The sequence below is a fragment of the Hyla sarda genome, chromosome 8 (genome assembly GCF_029499605.1).
Source record: "Hyla sarda isolate aHylSar1 chromosome 8, aHylSar1.hap1, whole genome shotgun sequence".
Taxonomy (NCBI): Eukaryota; Metazoa; Chordata; class Amphibia; order Anura; family Hylidae; genus Hyla; species Hyla sarda.
This window is the reverse complement of record NC_079196.1, coordinates 149,032,817-149,045,876: the sequence shown is the minus strand read 5'-3', so window position 1 is coordinate 149,045,876 and position 13,060 is coordinate 149,032,817. Positions and strand designations below refer to the sequence as shown.

The following is a 13,060-nucleotide window of genomic DNA, read 5'->3' as shown; positions in this document are numbered from 1 at the left end:
GAAAAGTGTCAGGGAGGCTAGTTCTGATCTGGCACACCCCAACAAGTTTGGCTGGTTGGCAGATGAGGGGGATGCAATTTCATAGCAGTACTGCAGCAAGATACTGCCTCTGACCTTCAGGGGGGTGCTCCAGTAAGGAGGGAGGTAGGAGTGCAGGGCAGGTTAGACAGGTACTGGTAGTGGGGGGAGTCAATTATTAGGGGGACAGACAGGGAGATCGGTCACAAAGACTAGAATCGCCGAACAGTGTGTCTTTCTGTTGCTTGAGTTTGGTGGATTGGGTTGACAGGTTGCTGGGTGGGGCTGGAAAGGACCCAGCAGTAATGTTACATATTGGCACCAATTACAAAGTAAGAGGTAGGTGGAGTGTCCTTTTAAAAATGATTTCAGGGACTTGGGCAGCAAGCTTAAGGCAAGGACCTCCAAGGTAATATCTTCTTAAATATTACCTGTACCACGAGCCATACCAGAGAGGCAGTGGGAGACCAGGGAGGTAAACAAGTGGCTCAGAAGCTGGTGTAGGAAGGATGGGTTTGGGTTCATGGAGAACTGGGCCGACCTCGCTGTCAGATACCGGCTCTACCATAGGGACGGGCTGCACCTCAAAGAATGGAGTGTTTAAACTAGGGACTGGGTGGGGGGTGGGTAGGAACCTAAAACGAAGAGGGGGAAGATAGTGTAGATACAGAGGGGGGATTTATTAATGTTCCCGGGGGTGAAGTGGAGGAGGGGTTAGAATAGTTAATAGGGATAGGCTTCATAGAAAAAAAAAAACATACACCTTTGAATTGCATGTTGACTAATGCCAGAAGTCTGTCTAATAAAACAGGAACTGGAGTGGTTGATGTCTGAGGAAAATAAGGACATAGTGGGTATAACCGAGATTTGGTTGGACGATAGCTGTAACTGGGCTGTCAATATTCAGGGTTATAGTCTATTCAGGAATGATCGGACAAAACGGAAAGGGGGAGAAAGTCCAGTCTGAAGGCCATATATACGGGAGGGAAACAATAATGTGGAGTCATTAGGAGTAGAAATATATGGAGATTAAAAAAATATGTATATTCTTACACGGGTTTGCTATAAGCCACTAAACAGAATGGAAGAGGCAGAAGATCAATTACGGAGGCAAATAAACAAGGCAGCAAATCAGAATGAGGTGATAATAATGGGGGACTTTAACTATCCTGATATAAACTGGGAGACTGAGACCTGTGAATCTCATAAAGGAAAAAGGTTTCTGACAATAGCTAAAGACTATTATCAGTCCCAAATGGTGCAGGGCCCGACCAGAGGGGACGTCCTACTGGACTTAATATTAACCAACACACCTGACAGAGTAACTAATGTGCAAGTAGAAAGACACCTACGAAATAGTGGTCATAATATAATACATCATAATAGGGCTGGGCGGTATACCGGTTCATACCGAATACCGAAATTTTTGTGCTGCACGATATGAATTTTTCCCCCCTACCGAAATACCGGTTTGGCCCCTCCCTCTTGGGAATGAATGAGTTATCAGCCCAGCGCTGCGCTATCCCCACATCGGGGAACTTATCATATGTGACCCGTGAGCGCTGTTCTGCCCCCCCAGTTATCAGTCCAGCGCTGCGCTGTCCTCATCGGGGTAAATACTCATATCACCTGCAAGCTCTGCCCTCCTCATCCTCCCGTTTGTTGCGGGCCGCCGGCGCTAACATTCTATACTGCACACTATATCCCTATGCCCGGGCTGCAAAAGATAAACAAAATAAACTTTAACTTCTCTTCCCCCGTCGGTCTGGACCAGCTTCCAGGGGATGGGAATGTCTTTCTTACTTGACAGTGCGCTCAGTCTATCACCGGCCGAGGCGGAACATCGCTGTGGCTGGTGATAAGCTGACTACTCTCCGTCGTTCCCGTCCCTAGGAAGAGCGTGAGGCCAGAACTGGACCAACGGGAGGTGAGTTAAAGTTCATTTTGTTTTGCAGCCCGGACAAAGGGATACAGCGTACAGTATAGAGTGTCAGCGCCGGTGGCCCGCAACAAACAGGAGGACGACAGTGCTTGCAGGTGATATGTGAGTATTTACCCCGATGGGGACAGCGCAGCGCTGGGCTGATAATTCATTTTGGGGGGGGGGAAATACCGTTATATACCGTGGCACCGCCATAAGTTACAAAAATACTGTGATGCACATATTTGGTCATACTGCCCAGCCCTACAACCAGAGTAATGCGGGGAATGGGAGGACTACGGTACCCAGAAAGATTAAGACGGGGGTTCTTTACTGTAAGAGCAGTCAGTATGTGTAATTCTCTGCCGGAGGAGGTGGTCATGGTAAAATAATTTGAAAAGGGGTCTGGATGCATTTTTTGAGAATAACATTACAGGTTATGGATTCTAGATCTATAGGGACATAAGGTTAATCCAGGGATTTATTCTGACTGCCATATTTCAAGTCGGGAAGGAATATTTACCTCTAGTATGAGGGTTCTTTTGCCTTCCTCTGAATCAACTCCGTAGGGACTCATTAGGGTTATAGGTTGAACTTGATGGACTCTGGTCTTTTTTCAACCTTATGAACTATGTTACTATGCACAACATATAAAAAGTTTTTGTATCTGACAGTGCTCATTTAATCTCTATTTAGAGATATATGTGTATATGATCTGGTTTTCTGATGTTAGCAAGCTACTGCTCCAGTTACCACTCCTTATATATCCCATCTGTGAGTATACACAGTAACAGATGTCGTGGACACTGGCATTGCCATTTGGACCTGTTGGTTTTAATAGCCCGGAGATATGGCAGTCCTATAATAAGTGGTAGGTATAATTACAGGAAAGCCAATGTAATAACATAGAATTTGTGGTGACAGGAATTCTGTTGCTAAGAGGTACTGTATTTTATATTTCAAATCATAGGCTTATATATACTGGAAATAATTTTTGCATGTTACTGAATATAGTAAGTCAGTGCCAACTACAGTTTTTAGGGATAAAAGCATTTTAGCATTTTAAAAGGAATTCTATTTATATTTTGTTCTGTATAGCGATACAAAAATTTTACAATAGTAGAAAATACATACAAAATATAGTTTACACCTATCTGTTACATATCACAGACACAAAGTATTTGTGGCTCTAATGCGGTTTTCACATCATGATTGGGTTAAAGGGTACCTCTCATCAAATAAACTTTTGATATATTTTAGATTAATGAATGTTGAATAACTTTCCAATAGCATGTTAATGAAGAATATGCTTCTTTCTATTGTATTTTTCTCGATCAGTCCTGTCAGCAAGCATTTCACACTCATGCTGGAGTCCTAAGCACTCAGAGCTGCCAGCCTGCTTTGTTCACAGCCAAACAGGCTGTGAACAAAGCAGGCTGGCAGCTCTGAGTGTTCTCCTTTGTGAACAAGCAGACTGGCAGCTCGTAGTGTTTAGGACTCCAGCATGAGTCTGAAATGCTTGCTGCCTGGACTGGTAGGGAGACCCCTAGTGGTCATTTCTTCAAAGTGGAAAATGAAATAGAAAGAAGCATATTTTTTAATAACATGCAATTGTAAAGTTATTCTGCATACATTAATCTATTATATATCAAAAGTTTTTTTGATGAGAGGTACCCTTTAAATTTGAACTATGGTGAAAATGAACTTATCCCCTATCCATAGGGATAAGTAACTGATCGCGGTGGTGATTGGATCGCTGGGACCCCCCACGATCTCCCGGACAGATCCCATGTTCTCTCACTGAGGAGCGTGTGTCGTCTACGTGTAGGCAGCACGAGCTCCATTCAGTTCTAAGGGAGTGCCGATGATGGTCTTTTCTATGCTCCCATAGAAATGAATGGAGCGCCTGCTGGCTGCAGCATGCGCCCCTTACTGAGCGCCGTGTCCCATCCTGATCAGCTACTTAGGGGGGATAAGTTAATTTTTCGCCGCAGATCTCCTTTAAACATCAGACTACTTTTAAAACAGTATTCCGGTGTATATTATGGGGTGCCCGCTTCATAGCCATGAAATTTCATAGACCAAATCTGTATTTTTTTACTACGTTTGGTCTTTTTCATGGCCATATAAGATTTATTTACTGGATATTAACGCATAGTATGTTATGCATGCAATTGTTTCTGGCCCAATAAGCATAAAGAATAAAGATTTGATCAGAATTTCTCTTTGGACAGCTGATCTAATCTTAACCCCTTATGGACCGGGGTTTTTCCGTTTTTGCATTTGTTTTTTGCTCCTTGCCTTTAAAAAATTATAACTCTTTCAATTTTGCACCTAAAAAATCCATATTATGGCTTATTTTTTGCGCCACCAATTCTAATTTGTAATGACTTCAGTCATTGTGCCCAAAAATCTATGGTGAAACTGAAAAAAAAATCATTGTGAGACAAAATTGAAAGAAAAAACGCCATTTTGTAACTTTTGGGGGCTTCCGTTTCTACGTAGTACATTTTTCGGTAAAAATGACACCTGATATTTATTCTGTAGGTCCATACGGTTAAAATGATTCCCTGCTTGTATAGGTTTGATTTTGTCGTACTTCTTGAAAAAATCATAACTTCATGCAGAAAAATTAATACGTTTAAAATTGTCATTTCTGACCCCTATAACTTTTTTATTTCTCCGTGTATGGGGCGGTATGGGGCAAATTTTTTGCGCCGTGATCTGAAGTTTTTAACGGTACCATTTTTGCATTGATAGGACTTATTGATACTTATTCATTTTTTCATGATATAAAAAGTGGCCAAAAATGCACTATTTTGGACTTTGGAATTTTTTTTGCGCGCACGCCATTGACCGTGCGGTTTAATTAACGATATATTTTTATAATTCGGACATTTCCGCACGCGGCGATACCATGTATGTTTATTTTTATTTACACTTTTTTTTTTTTTATGGGAAAAGGGGGGTGATTCAAACTTTTAAAAGGGGAGGTGTTAAATGATGTTTGTTCACTTTTTTTTCTCACTTTTTTTTTGCAGTGTTATAGCTCCCATAGGGACCTATAACACTGCACACACTGATCTTTATCATTGATCACTGGTTTCTCATAGGAAACCAGTGATCGATGATTCTGCCGCATGACTGCTCATGCCTGGATCTCAGGCACTGAGCAGTCATTCGGCGATCAAACAGCGAGGAGGCAGGTAGGGGCCCTCCCGCTGTCCTGTAAGCTGTTCGGGATGCCGCGATTTCGCTGCGGCTATCCCGAACAGCCCACTGAGCTAACAGGCATGCTTTCAGTTTCACTTTAGACGCGGCGTTCAACTTTGAACGCCGCGTCTAAAGGGTTAATAGCGCGCGGCACAGCGATCAATGCCGCGCGCTATTAGCCACGGGTCCCGGCCGGGCCCCGCGTTATAGATCGGGAGTGGACACCTGACGTTCCAGTACGTCATGTGTCCTTAAGGGGTTAAATATAGGTAATATACACTGCTCAAAAAATAAAGGGAACACTAAGATAACACATCCTAGATCTGAATGAATGAACTAATCCTATGAAATACTTTCGCCTTTACATAGTTGAATGTGCTGACAACAAAATCGCACAAAAATTATCAATGAAAATCAGTTATCAACCCATGGAGGTCTGCATATGGAGTCACACATTTAAAATCTAAGTGGAAAACCACATTACAGGCTAATCCAACTTTGATGTAATGTCCTTAAAACAAGTCAAAATGAGGCTCGGTAGTGTATACGGCCTCCACTTGCCCGTATGACCTCCCTAAAATGTCTGGGCATGCTCCTGATGAGATGGCGGATGGTCTCCTGAGAGAGGTCCTCCCAGACCTGGACTAAGGCATCCGCCAACTCCTGGACAATCTGTGGTGCAACGTGGCGTTGGTGGATGGAGCGAGACATGATGTCCCAAATGTGCTCAATCAGATTTAGGGCTGGGAAACGGGCAGGCCAGTCCATAGCATCAATGCCTTCCTCTTGCAGGAACTGCTGGCACACTCCAGCCACATGAGGAGGAACCCTGGGCCAACCACACAAGCATATGGTCTCACAAGGGGTCTAAGGATCTCATCTCGGTACCTAATGGCAGTCAGGCTACCTCTGGCAAACACATGGAAGGCTGTGCGGCCCCCCAAAGAAATGCCACCCCACAAAATTACTGACACACCACCAAACCAGTCATGCTGGAGGATGTTGCAGGCAGCAGAACGTTCTCCACGGTGTCTCCAGACTCTGTTACGTCTGTCACATGTGCTCAGTGTGAACCTGCTTTCATCCGTGAAGAGAACAGGGCGCCATTGACTAATTTGCCAATCTTGGTGTTCTCTGGCAAATGCCAAACATCCTGCACGGTGTTGGGCGGTAAGCACAACCCCCACCTGTGGATGTTGGGTCCTCATGCCACCCTCATGTTTCATAGTTCATAAGGTTGAAAAAAGAGCAGAGTCCATCAAGTTCAACCTATAACCCTAATGAGTCCCTACTGAGTTGATCCAGAGGAAGGAAAAAAAAAACAACCTCATACTAGAGGTAAAAATTCCTTCCCGACTCCAAATATGGCAGTCAGAATAAATCCCTGGATTAGTGTACTGTCCCTATAAATCTAGTATACATAACCAGCAATAATGTTGTTCTCCAAAAATGCATCTATACCCCTTTTGAACTCTTTTACAGAGTTCACCATGACTACATTCTCAGGCAGAGAATTCCACAGTCTCACTGCTCTTCCTGTAAAGAACCCCCGTCTGTGCTGGTGTAGAAACCTTCTTTCCTCAAGACGTAGAGGATGCCCCCTTGTTATGGATACAGTCCTGGGTATAAATAAATCATGGGAGAGATCTCTGTACTGCCCCCAAGAAAAACGCCAATTCTGCCAAAAAATGCTGCGGCCAGATGTGCTGTAAATCAATGAGAAATCGCAACAATCTTAGTCCACTTGGGCTTTTTCACTTTTGGCTTTTTTTTTTTAAATCCTTTTGGTGTTTTTTCACTCTTTTTTGAGCTCCTTGGCGGTTTTCCAAAATCGTAGCATGTTGAGCCACTGTCGTTTTTTTTTCTCTTAAATCGTGGCGTTTTTCTTCCATAGAAGTCTATGGGCGTAAAAAAAACACCTAGAAAAACGCAATGTGGGTTTTAACTTTGTCGTTTTTTCAGGCGGTTTTTATTCTCTTTTGGACTTCAGCGATCCAAAAAAGTGATGGAGATACCTTTATTTATTTATTTATTTTTATAAAATTTCGTAGGGTACCATTAAAAAAAAAAAATAATAATAATAATAAAAAAGATACTGTAGTGATAAAGAAATTTAGTTAAATACAATTTTTTCCATTATAAATTTTTTATAAATTTTTAAACAGGGATCAATTTATGTAGGTTGGCAGGGCACTAAAAATATAGCCGACAATAAAAACGTAGTGTGTGTGTGTTTTTCACTTTTTATTCTTTATTTTTTAGGTGGCACTACTGCTCCCAGCATGGAACACACACTGTTCCATGATGGTAGAAGTAATACCTGTACTAATTAACAGATCACCCTGGGTTCCATTGCGTTCCTCCTGTATAATTTATAGATGCGGCCGGCCGCTCTTCTATGGTCCCCTGCACTGCTGTGTGTATATGTGTATATATATATATATATATATATATATATATATATATATATATATATATTATAAATACCTATTCATATTTCCTGCAGAGAGCTGTGATTGGCCAGATGGTTCCAGACAATCACAACTCTCTGCGGGAAATAGGAATAGGTGTATATACACGTCAGTGCAGGGGACCATAGAAGAGCGGCCGGCCGCATCTATACATTATACAGGAGGATCACAGCGCGTGTCAGGAGAGACATTCGCTGTCATCTTTCCATTAACTGCAGGTACTACAGCTCCCAACATGATGGGAGTAGTAGTACTACCTAAAAAATTTCTAAAAATAGAGAAAAAAAAGTGAAACACACACTTTATTAAAAATTAATATTAAAAAAATTGAAATGTTGTTTTAATACATTTTTTCCATCACTACTGCTTCCTTTTTTATTAATTTTATTTATTTTTTTTTTGGTACGGTACCCAACAAATTTTAGGTACAAAAAAAGCCAAAGGGGCCAAAAATGCAATTTCCACACAAATGCAAAAACGTCGGACGGCAGGAAAGCCTACCAATTGGTGAGGGTTCTAAACCTTTCCATTAGAAGGGACATTTCTTAGTAGTTTGGAGGCTAATCCCTCAGCTGGACTTGGAAGGAGAAATAAAAATGACCAATGTTTTTTTTATTTTTTTACATGAAAGTTTTATTTTAAAAGAAAAATAGTTATCAAATCCGTACAAATAAGAGTATCAGTCATCGCATACAGTGTAGCAAAGTACAGTTGGTATATGCAATATAAATCTAAGGAGCAATGACTAACATAATCGATAACTAAACCATATAAAATAAAAATAAAATAAAAAACTATAAATTAATAGATGATCAACAGAAGCAATTTCACCGTGCTCCTACCACTCCCTATATATTGTATTATGCGAGGAAAAGGGGTCTAACAGAAATTAGTCCATACAATCCACACAAAAGTAATAGATCAAATTTGTACTATATTGTGAGGGCCACTTAACCATATATCCCATCTATTTAAGAAGGCATTGTCCGAACCCAGGGCACAAGAGATTTTATATTCGTGCCAGCAGTTTGAGTTAATATTTTGTATAATTTCTCTAATAGAGGGGATCTGAAGGGTTCTCCATTTCCTGGTTATACTATGTCTCGCGGCTATGAGTGCGTGGATAATAATAGATTTGTGAAAAAATTAGTAGGATTCAATACCGATATTGAGGAGCTCTAAGGCAGGGTTAAGTATTATTGGGAGACCACAAATTTGAGAAAGGAGTCTACCAAGTCTCCTCCAGAAAGCTAACACTCGCGGGCTTTTCCACCATATATGTATAAAAGAACCAAATTCTGGGCATCTCCAACATGTGTATGACCAATGGTTTGAGACTGTTACTTGTCATTTACATTAACTTTTGACATGTGGCTCAAAAACCTGAAACTGGCTGAAACTTGTCAAACACTTTTAACTATGACTGAAGCCACATTGAAAACCTGAAGGACTATTCACATGGCAGAATTTCCCCTTGTGGAATTCCACCTCAAATTAAAGCCCATAGACTTCTATGGGATTCAGCACTCCCATTCACACTTCTGAATTTCCGCTTGCGGAATAAGACCCTAAGGTTTTGTTTGCTGTATGTGTCAGGAAATCGCTATCCATAAACCCCGTTGCCTGACAGAAGCCAGAAAAATGTAATTTTCGCCTCTGTTCTGATGGTTTCTTGTGGGGATTGCATTTTTCTGCAGTATGAAATTTGTGTAGACCTTTGCATATATAGAGCAGGATGGTGTAGAAAAAATATCAGTTTTCTTTCATATGGGAGTATATGTATGACTGGTGCCACCAAGGTACATCTCTCTTAGTTATACATCGGAGGTATACTTCAGAGGGCATGAAGATGTATATCCCCACTGAACATCCCAAAAAGTTGGGAAAACTGTTTGAAAAATTATTCAGACATTTCAACAGGATAACCAAACATGTGGACAGGCCCGTACACTGTGTGCACCCAGTTTTACAGTCTATCCTATGTCAATGGATGCTACATTTAACATTTTTATAGATGAGATTTTAAAGGTATTTGTTTTTTATTTTGCAGTTATGCGCTTTCTGATGAAGCATATCGTTCTCTAAGAGACCAAGATAAGGATCAATGCATTCTCATCACTGGTGAAAGCGGAGCAGGAAAAACAGGTACCGGATAACCCTCCATCCTTTTTTTTGCCCCTTAAGTGAGATGATCTCTTAAATGGTGTAAACTCTTACCTGGAATATATGACAGAAAAGGCCATTATGCTTTTTAGGACACCTGAATTTTATTATAGTAGGAGTACAGAGAAAGCCTAGTGTTTTCTATGTGGTGGAGCAAGATATTGCTCTTCTGTGTGTAAGGGGGACAGTAATAAGGAGATAGGCTGAAGCTGTATCTCATCTAAGACTTTATATCACATTTATCACATGCTGCACTTATGTAAAACTCAGTGCAGACCAGCTGCAGTGATAAGACTCCATCCCCTTTTTGTCTTTGTAAAAGCCATAGGTATCATGGGGAATTTAATCTGCATTGAGCTACATCAGAAGAAATACAAATCAAAATGGTGTACAACCGATGCATGCCACATCAAGTAAAATAGGTATTCACAAGGCATGAACAGGACCCTCTACTTATTAATTAATAACCTATTCTGTAATTGGTAGGCGAAAATATAAATGAAAAAATTGTTCTTTAAATCACATGGATTGCTAAAGGATAAACAGATTTATAAAAAGGGTAGACTTAACAAATCTCCCCTAATATTTATTTTCGTCTACACACTGTAAGGCAGTATTATCTACACACTGTAAGGCTAAGTGCGCACACAGTTTTATGGCTGTTTTTGAAATATCCCTTTTACGTCTCAAAAACATCCAAAATGCTTTTTAGCATTTAGCTTTATTTCATGTCCATAACTGTTTCAGACATAAAATTAAGTGCAAGTGCGTCTTGTGGGATATATATATATATATTGTGTGTGTAACGTAACACCAAGAAATGGAGTTTTGGATAGCACTTACATTGTTAACAAAATCTTTATTGACACAAATGTATTACACGTTAAAAACAACTCAACATGTGGAAGAGATGAACATAAGTACAGTACCTGGACTGCTGCAGAGGTACAATATTGGGTTCACACTAAGTTTTTCAACTACGGTTCCCGCATAAGTTTTATATCAAAAACTGTATGGGAAAAAAACGGATGGAACCACGATTTTGTCTCCGGTTTAAAAACCGTACTGCAACCGCATACGTTTTTTTTTAACATGGACGTCAATGGGAAACGCACATGTATACGGTTCCATACGAGAAAAACGTATACGTTTTTACTTTGCACATGCGCATTTGAATCCTAAAGTCCCCACCCAAGACCCCTCCCATTAAAAATGGACAAAATTTAAAAAAACGTATTTTTTTTTCTATAAAAACTGACGGAACTGTATGCACTTTTAAAAACAGTATACTGTTTAAAAACGCATACGGTTTACTTTTTCCCATACTGTTCCATCCGTTTTTTTCCCATACGGTTTTTGATAGAAAACTTATGCGGGAACCGTAGTTAAAAAACGTAGTGTGAACCCAGCCTAACTACGCATGAAACAGTGTGGACTATCACTTGTACACAAATGAATGTCTCATGCATCTAAAACCAAAATATAGTGACCTTATTAATCCACTTATGTGCAGTACAAATAATAAATGGCAAGTGGAAGAACCACGTTATAACCAGGATCTATTGTGCACACTATCTAGTACTACTGAGTGATAAGTCCTGCTGCTTCCTAACCCCCTCTTATGTGCAAAAATGCAATGGTAAACATAGGGTTAAATAAGGTGCTATTCATATCCACACTGAAAATGTGCCTTAGTGCTTACCCATTATTGTCAGCGTACCACTGCGCCCCAACGCTGTTTCCTAACTCACTTTTTCAAGGGGCGGCCCCTTTGTGTCAATAAAGATTTTGTTTACAATTTAAGTGGTATCCAAAACTCCATTTCTTTTGGTGTTATGTATAGAGAAGTTGCCATTACAATTATAAAAGTAGGATCATGGTAGACACATACAAGAGGGGTGTCATGATGACGGTGTGAGGTGCAGACTGACCGGAGGAGCAGGCGCAGACTTGCATGGGACGCAAGTCTGCACCCCACACCGGCGCTCAGGGTGTACGGAGCGGGCTCCTGACTCGAGCCTGCTCCATCCCTGACAGCCCCTGGCTGATTTTGGATGCTGGGGGTCACCGCTAATAGCCTGGCATGCGGCACTCGCCGCGGCCGGCTATTAACCTTTTAGAGCACAGCATCTAAAGGTTTCTTATAACCATCCCTGGTGGTCTAGTGGGGTGGATTGACCCCCCAACCCCCCCCCCCCCCCCAGGATGATCGCACGCCGGGGGGCATTCGGTGTTTGGGGGGAGATATTGTATTACAAAATAAGACGTTTACTAGCTAAAATCAGTAGTTTACTCTAACATATAAATAGAACCAGAGGCACAGTACCAAAAAGAGCGCCCTACTTATGTTTCGGATTTGCTTCCTTCTTCAGGAAGTGTACGTGCGGACGTAACTTAAAGGGGTATTTGGGGCAAAAACATCTTATCCCCCATTGAAAGGATAGGGGATAAGATGTCTGATCGCGGGGGGGCCCGCCGCTGGGACCCCCCGCGATCTCCCCGCAGCAGACCGCATTCTATGCGTAGCTGTGTCTGCAGTTTTGGAAACCGCCGTGCTTCCGAGACGGGGACGTGACGTCACGCCACGCCCCCGCCATTCATTTCTATGGGAGGGGGCGTAACGGCCGCAATGCCCCCTCCCATAGACATGAATGGAGGGGGTGTGGCTTGACGTCACGTCCCCGTCTCGGAAGCCCGGCGGTTTCCGAAACTGCAGACACAGCTACACATAGAATGTGGGCTGCTGCAGGGAGATTGCGGGGGTCCCAGCGGCGGGCCCGCCACGATCAGACCTCTTATCCCCTATCTTTTCGATAGGGGATAAGATGTTTTTGCCCGGAATACCCCTTTTAATGACTACATTTTCCTGCTGGAATAAACATGTAAATAGGGGGTTCCCTGTAAAATCGCCTGTTCTCAGCTCCCTGCAGCAGGATCCCTTATCGGTCGGAGAGTTTGATTGTTCAAAGCAATGCGTATTCTTCACATGATGCTGCAACTGTAGAATAAAATATACAGTATGATATATAATAATTCTAATGAGAATTGGTTAATGTGTAGCTTTTGTTCTCTAGTTTGTTTGCATTTGATTATCCCATTTTGCTCCCAGGTTGGATCATGGTACAAGAACATTAAAGACAGGCTTGTTAACTTCCTTAGCTTTGATCTGGCTGCCGAGTTGGACATTAGAAAGCTTCCTATTAAAGTGTTTGGCATTGTTTCCAATAGTGTTGAATATATAGTGTTCTTAAATAAAAAAGCAATACAAATTTTA

At 41.5% G+C, this 13,060-nt stretch overlaps 1 protein-coding gene across 3 annotated transcripts in view; it reads left to right on the top strand.

The window, feature by feature from the left end:
- The window catches only part of MYO1B (myosin IB), a 219,646-nt gene that overhangs the window by 90,608 nt on the left and 115,978 nt on the right, over positions 1-13,060 (top strand). For all 3 annotated transcript variants that reach the window (XM_056533486.1, XM_056533484.1, XM_056533485.1), the window contains exon 4: positions 9,674-9,768. In XM_056533486.1, coding sequence (XP_056389461.1) covers positions 9,674-9,768 — 95 coding nt within the window. The remainder of the gene's footprint in view (positions 1-9,673; positions 9,769-13,060) is intronic.